Here is a 13809-nt window from a genome sequence, read left to right on the forward strand (position 1 = left end):
GGAATGCTCTCAGCATTCCGTGTGTGCCTGTAGCTCTTAGTCTAGGGTTGAGACCCCCTGAGCTATCTCCCTTTCACATTAGCGTATCTGTTGGTGCCGTCCTTGTTCAGGGATACACAGAATTAATGGCATAAAAGTACTAAATGGGTTTGGACAGTTTAATAAAGCAATAGTGTTGCCTCCTCCTTAGAAGACTGTCTTCAGATCGTTAGGAAAGAATAGCATCACCCGGGTTAATGGAAAACCTAGGGTCATACGGATGGTGTAAAACACTTTAGAAATTAATTAGTATCCAAAGCCACATACCAGGCAGTGGCAGAACCCTGGTATTTTCAATGACTTCATACCCCTTTATCAAGTCAAAATTCCCTTGTTTAACTATTTGCCTGGATAGAAATATGTTCAGTTGCAGCTGCTCGGATGTTTTTGTTTTGTTTGTTTTGTTTTGTTTTAAGATAAGAGTCTCACTGTGTAGCCCTGGAACTCACCATGTAGACCAGGCTAACCTCTACCACAAAGACATCAAGTAGATGCCCCTTTCTCCCAAATGCGAGATTGAAGGCATGTCCCACTATACCCAGCACATGCTTTCTTTTTAAATATGTGTGTACATGTAAATTACGTGTTCGTGTATGCCTGCATGCGTTTATGTATACTTTATGTGTGCAGGTACCCTCAGAGGCCAGAAGAGGGTGTCGGCCCCCTGTAACTGGAGCTTGACCGTCGTGAGCTGCCCCATGTAAGTACCGGGAACTGAATCCGGGTCTTCTGCAAAAGTAGTAAGCTCTCCTAACTGCTGAGGCAGCTCTCTAGCTTGTGTTTAAACATTTTCAAGTGTTTCTTCGCTTTAAGCAACCCGGCTTCCCTGCGCAAACATTTGTGAACTTGTTCCAGAGGACTTACAACTGCTCCTTTTCCTTTAGTTGCACTGGCCTTGCTCCAAGTGGCCCTGGGAGTGCTCCCTGTGCCCCTGGGAGTGCTCCGGAGACTCCCATGCATTCGTCAGCACAAGAGCCTTTCCCTGGAAATGAAGCCTCGAGTTATGGGAATGTAATGAGATGTTTTCATTAGTACGAGATAGACTTTTGACGGAGAGTAGACAGTACATTGGATTGGGAAAATAAGCCAGACTCCTTTCTTACATCAGCCTACGTACACAGTGGGCACACACAACAGCCTCGTTCTGTGATCCGGAGTCTGTTCCCTCAGGGGATAGAAGTCAGGGCTTTTCTACGTTTGGGTTTTATCCCGCATGGAGTGTGATTTTGGGGTACAAATGCACGTTTCTGTATGTTTGCCAAGGCCTCTGGGTGACTGGAGACTGCTGAGGCTGGTAATATTAATAGCTTGCCAAGTTCAGTAAATTTGAGATTTTCAGGGTTGATATTCTCACTGGTTTTTTGTTTTGTTTTGTTTTGCTTTGTTTTGTCGTTTTTTGTTTTTAGTATACGCTTTAGGAGTTGCAGAATTTTCATTGCGCTTTGCCAAAGGCAGAGTGACTTCCATGGGTCCTCACAAGAGGACAGAGGGTGGCATGTTATGCCCACTCAAGTGTTATGTAAAACAGGATCAGGACCTCCTCAGCCTCTCAACCAAGTCTAGACAGTTCTAAGACCATCTCAGAGTTCACGAGAAGAAAAAATGCACAAAAAGGATAGGATGATAAACTGTAGATAGACTAAAAGTAGAAATGGCTGCAAGACTTCATCTGCACCTGATTTGTACACAAAGGCGGGACCAGCTGTTTCAGACTGTGGACACTGCAAACTTAGCAAGAGGGTTTAGAGCCTGTGGTCTCCCTACTATGAGAGTTAAATGCCAAGGAGGTACTGCACACACGATACCCTCCTTCCGAGGCTTCGTGCAGACATTTGTGGTCTCTATAGAAATACAGCCATGCCCTGCACGTGTGCCAGGGTTATGGGATCTCTAAGGTTCCCTCCGGAGTTACAGTTTTGATTTCTTTTGTTCTATTTTGTACAGCTTCAACATGGCAGACGACGATCCTTTCGGAACTGGGCAAGTAAGTCCTTGTCTCACTGGCAACTTCATTTCCAAACACACCCAGGCCACCCACAGTAGTAACTCAGTATCAAGCAAACCCTAAATGAGTAAACACTACTCTATTTTTTCTTCTTCAGTTTTTCTGTTCTTCCAGGGTCAGAGAGGGCCCTTTTACCTGTATTTTTGCATAATACTACAGGCCAGAAAGCAGCCACTTTGTCAGTTGCGGTGGTACAGGTCTGACCCCAGTGCTCTATTGTGATGACTGGTATGTAAAAAAAGATTGCTGCTCAGAGAGATGGGCTGCTATTAACATCGCTACAAACCTGGTAACTTGAGACAATAGAAATGTATCCTTTCATAGGTCTGGAGGGGAGAACTCAGAGTTGAGGCAGAATAGTGATCCCCTCATAGAGCTTCTGTGTTTAGAGATCCTTGGCGTCACACCAGTCCCAGAGTCTGTGGTTGCCTGGTTTTCCTCCACATCTTGGGGTAACATCACCTCTGCCTTATAAACACCCCGGTCTTTGGATTGAGGCTCCATCTCCATGTAGTGTGAACTCCTCTTAAGTGATATCTAAGCAAAGGCTGCATGTCCAAATAAGGTCACATGAAGGAGGAACACCTCCGAGGTCAGAATCTATTCTTTCAAAGGTACTGTAGGGGAGCCCGCTGCAGTCCTCGGGGGTGAGCGTGCTGTGAGGGCGGATCAGTGTTTATCATCACGTCATTGTCGCTGTCATCATAGGTGTGCCAGCAGCTGTGACAGAGGCTGGCAGGAGGATATCTGTGTCTTCTCTTTCCCTCTAGCTTTTTCTCTTAAAAAAAAAAGTTCTAAACCCGTAGACATGTTAGACAGTGTGACGAATCCATGCTGATGATTGACACTTCCATGTCTTTCTCTTCTCCTCACACAGGATATGTGGAGCATAGGATTGACTCTTGAAAGCAGTTTCTAGACGCTAGCAAGATTATATGGCAATAGTAGAAGTGGGCTGTGATAATCTGTTAAATTCTTTAAAATGCCGCTGTTTGCCCCTTAGCTATTTATTGAGACTTTATTACGTGCAGAACATTAGCATCCTAGAGAGGAAGAGACAGGCGATAGCCACTCAGTTCAGGACTACATCGCAGTTGGAGGAACCGAAGCACACTTTCCATAGTCTGTGGCTGTTGCCTTGGTTCACTGAGGGACAGAAGCAGGGGGCAGGAATGCTGCTCGTTCCTTTGGGGAAAGAACAGGTTAGCAATCACTTTTAAAAGGAGGTCTAAGCTGGGCTTTGAACGCTACAACCAGCTCAGGGACACTATTCGCCAAGGTGGCCCGGGTACAACGTTCGTTAGTATCTCACATTTAAATTTTGGTGGCGAACATCCGAGACTGCCATTTCCCAAATTTATGCTTGCAAAGAATCAGCCAAAAGTAAAACTGAAAATGAAATATTTTGGGGAGACCCAGTGTTTCTATAGTCACACAGCCCGGGAGCTGCAGTGAGGGCTGCAGTGGCCATCTTCTCACTCAGCCGGGTGGAGTGAGCGTGCACAGCATCTCAGGTCACGCTCCGCTCCTCACCGTGCTGTAAAGATGGCGATGCTGGGTGAACCTAAGAACGCCTTTTTTATTGCAGCATAGAAGACACCTGGCAGCTCATACGACCAAACCCCTTTGTTTAACCTTTCACTTTTAATGCGCTTCTTCTAACAAAGGCCAGCTCTCACCACCGTGAGGGCTGTTTCTGCTTGGTTTCAAACCATGCTTTCCTGTCTATACACAGGAAATCTTATCAACCAGAGCTGGTCTTCTATGCCACAAAAGAGTAAGACCTGCTGAGGACAGTCATTTTGAAAGTATCTTCTGTGGGCAGTTCTGAACTGATCAGCGGGGTGGGCATGCTCTGATAGTTCAATTGTCGGGGGAGCGGAGGCCATTGAAGGCGTTTTAAGTTTTTTTGGTTTTGAGTTTGGATTTTTTTGGGTTTTTTTGTTGTTTGTTTGTTTTGTTTTTTTCCTGTCTTGAGCTTTATTTAAGTTTATCTTTTCTAAAGTTTGCATTCTTCAGGGAGGTGACCTGAGTGTTTTAGCCACACTGGAGTTTGTTCTCCATGCCTCACCAAGCAAACACCCCATGCTGCGTGCAACGGGGCGTCTGTCTTAGTGGGACTTCTCCCTCAGCCCAGTCACTGCAGACAGAGGCAGAACCACAGCAAAGGATTTCCTTTCGAGGTCATTCTCTTTGCTCACACATGGTCACCTGGAACTTACTGTTGTAAGACATAGTTTTCCATACAGTATTTCTTTTGTGGTAAATACTGAATGGCACGGGTGAGCTTTGCTTTAAGGATTGAAATATAGCATGCTTTTTGCTCCTCAATTGAAAATTTGCATCCCTCAAAAATAGATTTGAAGAGACTCCCATTTAAACATCACATTTTAGGGACCAATGAGAATTTTCGAAGAGTAAAGTGCTTACTGAGATAATCTGACATTGACCTCCACCACTACACACACACACACACACACACACACACACACACCACACACACAACACACACAAACATACATACATACTATACACACACACAAACATTTACACACTCATACACTCATACTACGCACATGCTCACACTCACGCACATGCACACACACACTTAGACACACGCACACGAATGTAATGGACAAATGTAAGCATTACTCTTCTTATTCCTGATTTAACTGGACATAGTAGGATTTGAGGTGCCCAAGAATATCTAGTGAGTTACTAATAAGGACAAAAAATTACTCATTTTCAGTTTGCAAACTGGAAAGTGAAAGAAAATACTTTGGTTTCTATGCTGTCCACAAACATTTCAACAAGTGACCTCTGGAGAGCGAGACAAACACGAAGCGTGTAAATATGAGTGTGAATTTCTAAATGAGCTAACTGGGACAATTCCTTTCGGAATCATTGCTAGTAGTAACTTACCGAGGCAGAGCTTAATTCTATCAAAACGTTGTATGTCCACTCTTCCAGTTCTCTTCGTTGTGTTGTTGTTCCTGTTGGGAGTTACCGTGATCTTATGACTTGAAACAACACGAATATCTTCTGTAGGGTTGAACAAAAAATGTCGAGCGTTGAGGCACCAACAGAACTACATTCCTAGCAGCGTTTCTTTCTTGACTTCTGAACTTCTGGGGGCTGCCTGTAGCCCTGGATGAATCCTGCTGGCATCCCAGACTCTGGCCTGCATGGGCCCACTGCCCTCTGATTTCCCACTCTCCTAAGTAGCACATTTGGACAGTCCCGGATAATCCTGTCATTTAATAGTCCCACGGCAATGCCACGTGCAATACATCTTTTGTCATAGAAAGCATAGGTCTGGGAGGTAGATAGGCTCTAGAGAGTAGGTAGGTCCTGGGGAGTAGTTACGTTCTGGGGAGTAAAACGTAGACATCTTTGGAGCCATTGCTCAGTGTACCATAATCTACTAAGTCCAGGTATTTATTTTGAGGCTCTGCCAGAGCCTTACTGATACAGATGAGGATGCTTGCAGCTAACCATCAGACTGAGCATGGGGACCCCAATGGAGGAGTTAGAGAGAGGACTGAAGGAGCTGAGGGGGTTTGCAACCCCACAGAGAGAAAAACAATATCAACCCATCAGACTCCCTAGAGCTCCCAGGGACTAAACCATCAACCAATGGGTACACATGGAGCGACCCATGGCTCCAGCCGCATATGTAGCAGAGGAAGCCCTTGGTCCTGTGAAGGCTCAATGCCCTAGTGTAGGGTAATGCCAGGGCATTGAAGTAGGAGAGGGTAGGTGGTAGTGGGAGCATCCTCATAGAAGCAGGGGGAGGGAGGATGGTAGAGGGGAAAGGCGATAACGTTTGAAATGTAAATACATAAAATATTCAATAAAAAAAAGAAAATAGATGTGGGGGAAAGTGAGCTCTGTGCTCCCCCGTGTTTTCAGTTGTACTGTCAGTCACTTTGTAAGTTGTGTAGCTCCTGCCTGTGATTCTTTCAGACCTTGTAATTCTGGAGCTCAATAAGGAATATATTTATCATCAAAACAGAAGCACGATATCTAAGATTACATGCATGTATGTGTCTGTGAGTATGCATTCACGTGTGTGTGGAGACTGAGGTTTGCTCCCCATCTTAGATTGTGAGAAAAGGTTTCTTACTTAACCTAGAGCTGGTGGATTCAGGTAGACATCTCAGCCAGCAAACCTGATCCTGTCTCCACCATCCCAGCCCTGGCGTTGCAGACAAATGCTGCAGACGAAGCTTTTCACTTGGGTACTGGGGCTCAGGCCTCAGGTCCTTGTGCTGTGCTGCAGTCACTTTATCAGCTGGGCCATCTCCCCACCCTCTGTGACTTTACTCCTATTACTAAGAGGGTGCAGGATTCAGATCACTCGTTCTGCCAACGTTTCTGGAGGGCCCAGCATGCCTGAAGCTCTCTTGGCTCTGAAGGAGCACAGCTTGTGGGTTCCACCGGGCTATTGGGTACTCCATATCTGTTATTCTCCTCAAAGTCCTTTGTTACTTAAGTTACACACACACAACAGCAGCCTAAGAAGGTCCCAGAAAGGCACATTAAAATCCTGATTTCAGGATTCCTATTTTTAGGTTTTTATTTCTAGCTTTCATTTTTGTGATTAGTTTTCTAGCTTTGTGTACTAATTAATAAAAGAAGAGAAATTAAAATATTCACATTTTCTTCCTTACAGATGTTTCATTTGAATACTGCTTTGACTCACTCCATATTTAATGCAGAATTATATTCAACAGATATACCACTGTCAACGGGTAAGAAAAACACCCCCTTTTCCTTAAAAATAATATTTGGGGTCAGGAGTCAGGGAGATGTGGATCAACCCAAACTAAGTCTATATGAAATTACTCTAAGGAAACGTGCTGCTCTGTGGGTGCCTGGGACCTAACCCAGGTCCTCTGGAAGAGCCACAAACACTCTTAACCGCGGAGACATCTCCTCAGCCACAATCGTCTCTTTTAAAATTCAATGCTGTTCATAGGAAGGAAGTGGCAATCGGTGTTTTAAAACCACCCTTTCAGTTTGCTTTCAGAAAATGTGTCTCACAAAAATGCTTCAGCTCACTCACTCACTCATTGTTTTAGTAAGTGTGGTCTCAGGTATCTGTTAGAACACCCTGAAGCCTAGTCTTTACCCAGTGTAGGCCTTCCCTCTTCTCCTTCTCCATGTCCTGTTACCCTTCCATGCGCCTCTTTGATCACTGTCATTTAAAATGACTATGGCTGTGCCAGCATTTGGCCTTCAGAAAGTCTTCTACTGTCCCCTCTTCAGACACAGATGGGAAGAAGGAGAGTTATGTGTCACCCTCCTCTCCTGTACCCAGAGGTGACACCACAGAGGCCTGTCTGCCCTTACCCTAAACACGTACTTCCTAAGCCACCACCATTTCTCTGTGATCCTGAGCTGTCCAGTGCGCTCTAGGTCACCTTCTTGTGACCACATAAATGCAGCAGAGGCACCTGTGTTTCCTGAGAACTTCTAAACCCTGAGGCCCGAAGTGCTTGCCTTAGTATCTCTGCTTTATTGGAAATAAACCAAGATACAGACTTGGTTCTGCCCTTAGGCAAAGCACACGTTTCTATAAAATGCCTCACGAATTACTAAACAGTATCCTGAGAGAGATGATTTTTTTTTCCCAACGTGTTCTCCTTTTCCCTAGGTTTATGGACTTAGAAATAAAATTGTCAAAAGAATCTTCTCAGGAAGTCAACCGTGTTCACATCGTGGTGGTGTGGGACTTGTTTTCTCCAGAGCGTTAGGGAAGTGTACAAGTACATTACTTTCCTACTGTAACTGCCCCTTCTTGGCACTAGCTTTTTGCCTCTGTTTCAGTGTGTTGTCTGGTTTTTATAGTCCAAGACGGACTGGGCATTTTGTTCAAATTTTAAAGGAGTAGGAAGGTTATCTACACCAGTATCCTCTAGTAATTTTCTTGTGGATTTTTTTTCCCCAATCTTTTCAACTTCTTAAAATCTCAAACTATTGATATTTCTAACCCTGTGTCGGAAACTCTCTAACAAGGGACAGCTGTTAGATCTGCGTCATTTTGCTGTGATTTAATTTTCTTTTTACACTGGAAAATCATTTTTTTTTTCTGGCCCAGAAATGTGGCCAACAGGTTAGTCTTAAAACAAATATATATGTATCAGACCCAGTGTTCTACTTCACTTTACCTTGGATGTGCTCTTCTAAGGATAAGGATTGTCTGGCCCCCACCCACACCCCCAACCCCATATGGAATTTCACATACATAAGGAAAGTCTAAAAACATTCCCAAGTATCTTCAGTAGGGCTGTTAAGAAGGAAGCGATTTGGAGCCTAATTCAAGGATGTTTCCTTTGCCTCCATATTTCAGCAGCATCTTGTCCAAATACTGCTTTCTTTTTGGCCTAGCTTCTTGGTAGGCTCTTTTGGCCTAGAAGAAATGTATATTGTTAATATTGTCACACAGGCTGTATGACATTCATATGTTCCCTAATCAGTTTTATTTCCTCGGAAAAGTTAAATTCTAGCAATTTTCTTTTTGAAATTTAAAATTACAGTTACCTTTCTACAAGTTTAAAGTGCCAAGGGGTGAATCTCATGGGATTCAGAAGAAGGTAATTTGCTACTTTACTGACCAGCAGTCACCACCCACTTGCCTTTCTTGTTTAGCTTAAATTAGGTTCCCAATTGCCTCCATGCACAGTTTCAGTCTTCAGTGTTATCTGATCAGTCATAATATTGAGAAGATAAAATACATTCTCTTTGAAGTTACAGTTTATTAAAGTACAACCTGAACTTTTATCTCTTCTAAAAATTAATTATGCAAAATAAGGCTTAAGCTTCAGCCAAAAGAGTGAATTTTCAAATGAGCACAGAAGTGTTCTTCTAGACTATCTTCAGCTTCAAGTCTTAACTTTCTTTCTTTTTATTCTTTTTTTTATTGATTATTTTATTTACATTTCAAATGTTATCCCCCCTCCTGGCTCCCCCGCCTTGAAACCCTCCACTCCACCTCCTCTCCAGCCTTCACGAGGGTGCTCCCCCTCACCCCTCCCCACCCCACCACCCTATCATTCCCCTACACTGGGGCATCAAACCTTCACAGGACCCAGGGCTTCTCCTACCATTGATGCCCGACAAAGCTATCCTCCGCCACATATACGGCTGGAGCCATGGGTCCTTCCATGTGTACTCTTTGGTTGGTGGTTTAGTCCCTGGGAGCTCTGGGGGGAGGGGGGGGTCTGGTTGGTCGATATTGTTGTTCCTCTCATGGGGTTGCAAACCCCTTCAGCTCTTTCATTCTTTCCCCAACTCCTCCTTTGGGGTTCTCGTGCTCAGTGCCATGTTTGGCCACAAGCATCCACATCTGCATCAGTGAGGCTCTAACAGAGCCTCTCAGGAGACCTCCACATCAGGTTCTTGTAAGCAAGCATCTCCCAGCATCCACAACTGTCTGTGTTTGGTGGCTGCACATGGAATGGACCCCCAGGTAGGGCAATCCCTGGACGGTCCCTCCCTCAGTCTCTGCTCCACTCCTTGTCCCTGCATTTCCTCAAGTCTTAATTCTCATTCAAACAATATAAAATATCGAATATGTTTGTCTGTTACACAGCTATTGGTTGTCATACTGTGACAGAAAAAAACCAGCTGAAGTCCTTAGGGAATTTTTTTATCATAACATTTATATTTAGGTTCTCAGAAGTTGTGAATACTTTTGAAATTTCAAGTCAGATATCACTGGGATATAAATTGAGCCTTTAGGTCCTTTTCACAGTAATTAATTGGCATGCATTTATCATCAATTACATTATTTTTGGTATTTTTATCCTAACTCTGGGCTGCTTTAGATCATAGTTCTTGTGAGAGCACACTGTTGGGTATTTTATTCTATCTGCATCAAAAGCTATGAACAAGATGCCAGGGGGAATGGTCCGTGCTTTTAATACCAGCACTTGGCAGGAAGTTCTCTGTGACTTTGAGGCCACCTTTGTCTACATCGCGAGTTCCAGGCCAGCTAAGGCTACAAGATGAGAACCTGTCTAAAACAAAACAAAACAAAGCAGGCATGGACAATGGAGAAAAGTTTTTCAGGTCTCACAGAGGGCAAGGAACAAGCCAGTTAGGCAACAGTGGCCATACCTTGGCTTGAGGTAAGGGAAAGACTAGAATTCGGTAGCAGTGTTAGAAGAGGCAGGTGGCCCAGGGTCTCCCTCCTGTAGGTTTCTATCTTCATTTAATACTGAGCAGTTCTCTTTGAGGAAGGAAAGTTGTTGTCTACAACAACATGTTGTAAAGGCCACCTGGAACCCCATAGCACTCAGAGGTGCTCACTGTGGTCAGCTGTATTGGTGCCCTAAATGCTTGCTGAGGCAGGAGACTGCAGGCTGCTGGCATGGGAACCCTCGCCAGCTACCAGACTTTTGTTCAGTCCAGCAATGCACCATCGCCATTCAGAAGAAGCCATTTTATTTTTTTTATCTTTATTCAGTTAGACTACAAAACTGCTGTTAAAATAAGCTAAGCTTAGGGGCTGAACGGGTATCAGTAAGTAGAATTTCACCTATAAAATTGATTTGAAATCTCTGTTTAAAACATAATCTGGGCATTTGGCTTGCTTTATGTTTCATATGAGATTCCAGATGTCTCACAGTTTCTTTTGGTTTTCTTGTGTTGTGCTTGTTTTTTTTAGCAGATGGCCCATACCTTCAAATACTAGAGCAACCGAAACAGGTAAGAATACAGGGGCCGGGTGTTTGGTAATGTTGCATCTAATGTTAAGGCTCAGGCACTGAGTAATAGTAGTTAAATCCTATGACAGAGGCTGGGTTTTTATCAGAGTGATCAACAGCCTGCCATGTTACGCAATGACTTCCTGTGTCTGCATTTTTTCTTAGGCGTTCTTCAAATGGCCTTGAAACATCGGTTAATTATAAATCCTTGCTAGTCCGTCTCTCTTCCAGCTTAGCTGATCAGCGGCTTCCAGGGAAGGCACTGGTGATTCTCATTCATTAGGAAACGCTCACACACAGGTTCACAGCCACTCTCTCCTTCTGTTGGTCATGCCCACGCCCACAGGGTGCTTCCCTGCCTTTAAACTGCGTAGCTTCAGGCAGTAAACGCACTGGGAGATAATTAGAATGGACTACGGTCCCTCCACACTCCTGCTGGCTGCAGTCCCAGCCTTTTATTATTTTTATTTTTTTATTTTTTTATGGTTTTTGTCTCGCTCTTTCTCTCCCTACTAAACATTGGGCACAATAGTTCTAGATTGAAATGGTCTCAGAACTGCAGATCTGCGTGTTAGGGATTATGCAGCTCTAGTAGTGTAAGAGAGAAGAGAATCTTCAGTCTCTGCCAGCAGAGCGTTTCCATTATTATGGGGTGGAAGCTATGGTATAGCCTCCCACAGATGAGAACCACGTCACATGCACGTGGCACTGAAGAACTATATACCTGGCCTAGTGAGCTGTGTCACCCGGTACCTTTACTAGGCTGTTCCTTCTTGTAACCCAGGAGAGCGGGCTAACACGTTGTGTTATAAAACACTTACTGCTAAGACGTGAAATGCTGAGAGCATGCAGTGCCCAGTGCCGGGCTGCAGAGTTCTGATGTGGCCACAGGTTAAACAGCAGAGACATCTTCGTCCTGACTACACTGGTCATGTAAAGCTGAAATCAGATGGAAACGTTTACTGTAAAGACAGGAATGCCACGTGGAACTTTGGGGCATTGTTCCCGTTGCTTACAGGTAGCCTCCTGACCACACACACACACACACACACTCACACCCCACATACCACACACACTCATACCCCACATACCACACATTCTCACACATACCCACACACACTCTCAGACCCACCCACACACACTCTCAGACCCACCCACACTCAAACTCTCATACCCCACATATCACACACACTCATACCCCACATATCACACACACACACACACTCACACACCCCACATACCACACACACACACACACACACACACCCCACATACCACACACACACACACACACACACACATACACACACACGTGTGTGTGGGTGCTGGGAATTGAACCCAGGTCCTTTGGAAGAGCAGTTAGTGCTCTTAACTAATGAGCCATCTCTCTAACCCCCCCTTCAAAAATATTAAAATCACATTGATTTTTTTTCTAATATATACTCTCTCTCCCACTGTCCCCACCTCTGTGTGTGTGTGTGTGTGTGTGTGTGTGTGTGTGTGTGTGTGTGTGTGAACTTTGAGAGTTCGTACCCTCCTGCTATGTGGATCCTGGGGATCAATCTGACCCACTGAACAATGTTGCCAACCTCAGAACCTAATTTTTCTAAACAGAGCACTATGATAAGAGTTTTAATGTGCAGTTTGTTATCATTAACCCCAAAGTCATAAGTACTTATGATGTATTTGAATAGTTAGTACAGTTCCAGAATTCAAAATTTAATTTATTATGTGTGAATATGTAAAATCTTATGTGTGTAAAACATCATGTGTGTTTGCCAGCCTGATTTTATTTTGATATCTGGCTTCAGTGAAAGTAAGAAGGTTGTATGTAAGTCAGGCTTTTTGACTGGATGTGTGAGCCTCCCTGAGGTTAATGACTCATTCTAAGTAAATGGAGTTTCTGAGATGGAAAGGGGTAGATAGTAAACATTTAATTTCAAAATACTAGAATTAGAAATATGTCCAGAGCATTCATTTTAAGACTTCTTATATTTTGGTTGTTATTTAATTTTAAAAATTAATTTACTTCTGAGACGAAAATGCCAGGAGTCATTCCTGACTTCAAACTGGTGATGGTTTTCCTTCCTCCACTTTCCAAGTGTTAGGATGACAGGTGTGGGCCACCACATCCAGCTCAAAAGCATCTCACCAGCCTAACAGAGCAGTGCAAATTTCCATCCTCATAATAAATGCTACTTTGTATAGGACGTTCAATATTCTTATTCAACCATGAATAACACATAGGTGTCCGACGTTATACAATGAAATTTTGTTGGTTACAATGTTAGACATGAAAGTGTACAGGTACATGTTTTTCCAATGCTACAAAGAAGTTTTGTGATTAAAGATAAGGAACCACTACGTTAATTTTTTTGAGTTAGAAATGTTCTTTCTCTTGGAGGCCTTTTGGACACAGATGGTGGAAATGAATCAAAGCATGGATTACATATCTTTAGACTACCCAATTCCATGACAGTGTTACCTGTCTTTGGTGTTGTGTTGTGTTGTGCTGTGCGGTTTGTGTCTTGTTTCCTTTGGAGACAGGATCTCACTGTGTAGCCTTGGCTGACCCCAGACTCGCAGAGCTCCACCCACATGCCTCTGCCTCACAAATACTGGGGTACAGATGTGCCAGTTATAAACTGAAGGTGTGTCTGAATTTTCTCAGTTAAGTAGATCCCAGTTCTTATGGTTAGCATTGGGGAGCCTGCTGTGACACATGCTGTGGTCTACTTTGGGGGTGATTAAGTTCAGCATTATCCAGTCTGGAACCCAATTACATTACTATTAACAAAATTTAATGTTTAAAGACATGTTCATGGTCCAGCCCAGTCCAGCTGGGTTCAGAGCAGATAAAGGAGCCCCTTTAAATAATTAGCCTACCTTTTACTGAAGGCGAACTAGAGAGCTTGGTGGCAGCCGTTGGTAATGAGAGGCTCCAGTTGAAACAAACTATCACCTGTGTCCCGAGGCTTAAACTCTTCATCATTCATATGAGGAGCTCAGGTGCCTGGCTTCTCTGCCACTGCTCAGTGCACAAACGCTGCC

General features: G+C 43.9%; 1 protein-coding gene across 1 annotated transcript in view; it reads left to right on the forward strand.

The window, feature by feature from the left end:
• The window catches only part of Nfkb1 (nuclear factor kappa B subunit 1), a 113624-nt gene that overhangs the window by 21435 nt on the left and 78380 nt on the right, over window positions 1-13809 (forward strand). The window contains exons 2-5 of the mRNA XM_032897276.1: window positions 670-739; window positions 1984-2023; window positions 6720-6798; window positions 10722-10759. Of these exons, the coding sequence (XP_032753167.1) occupies window positions 1991-2023; window positions 6720-6798; window positions 10722-10759 (150 nt within the window). The 5' untranslated portion in view covers window positions 670-739; window positions 1984-1990. The remainder of the gene's footprint in view (window positions 1-669; window positions 740-1983; window positions 2024-6719; window positions 6799-10721; window positions 10760-13809) is intronic.

The sequence above is a fragment of the Rattus rattus genome, chromosome 3 (assembly GCF_011064425.1).
Source record: "Rattus rattus isolate New Zealand chromosome 3, Rrattus_CSIRO_v1, whole genome shotgun sequence".
NCBI classification, from domain to species: Eukaryota; Metazoa; Chordata; class Mammalia; order Rodentia; family Muridae; genus Rattus; species Rattus rattus.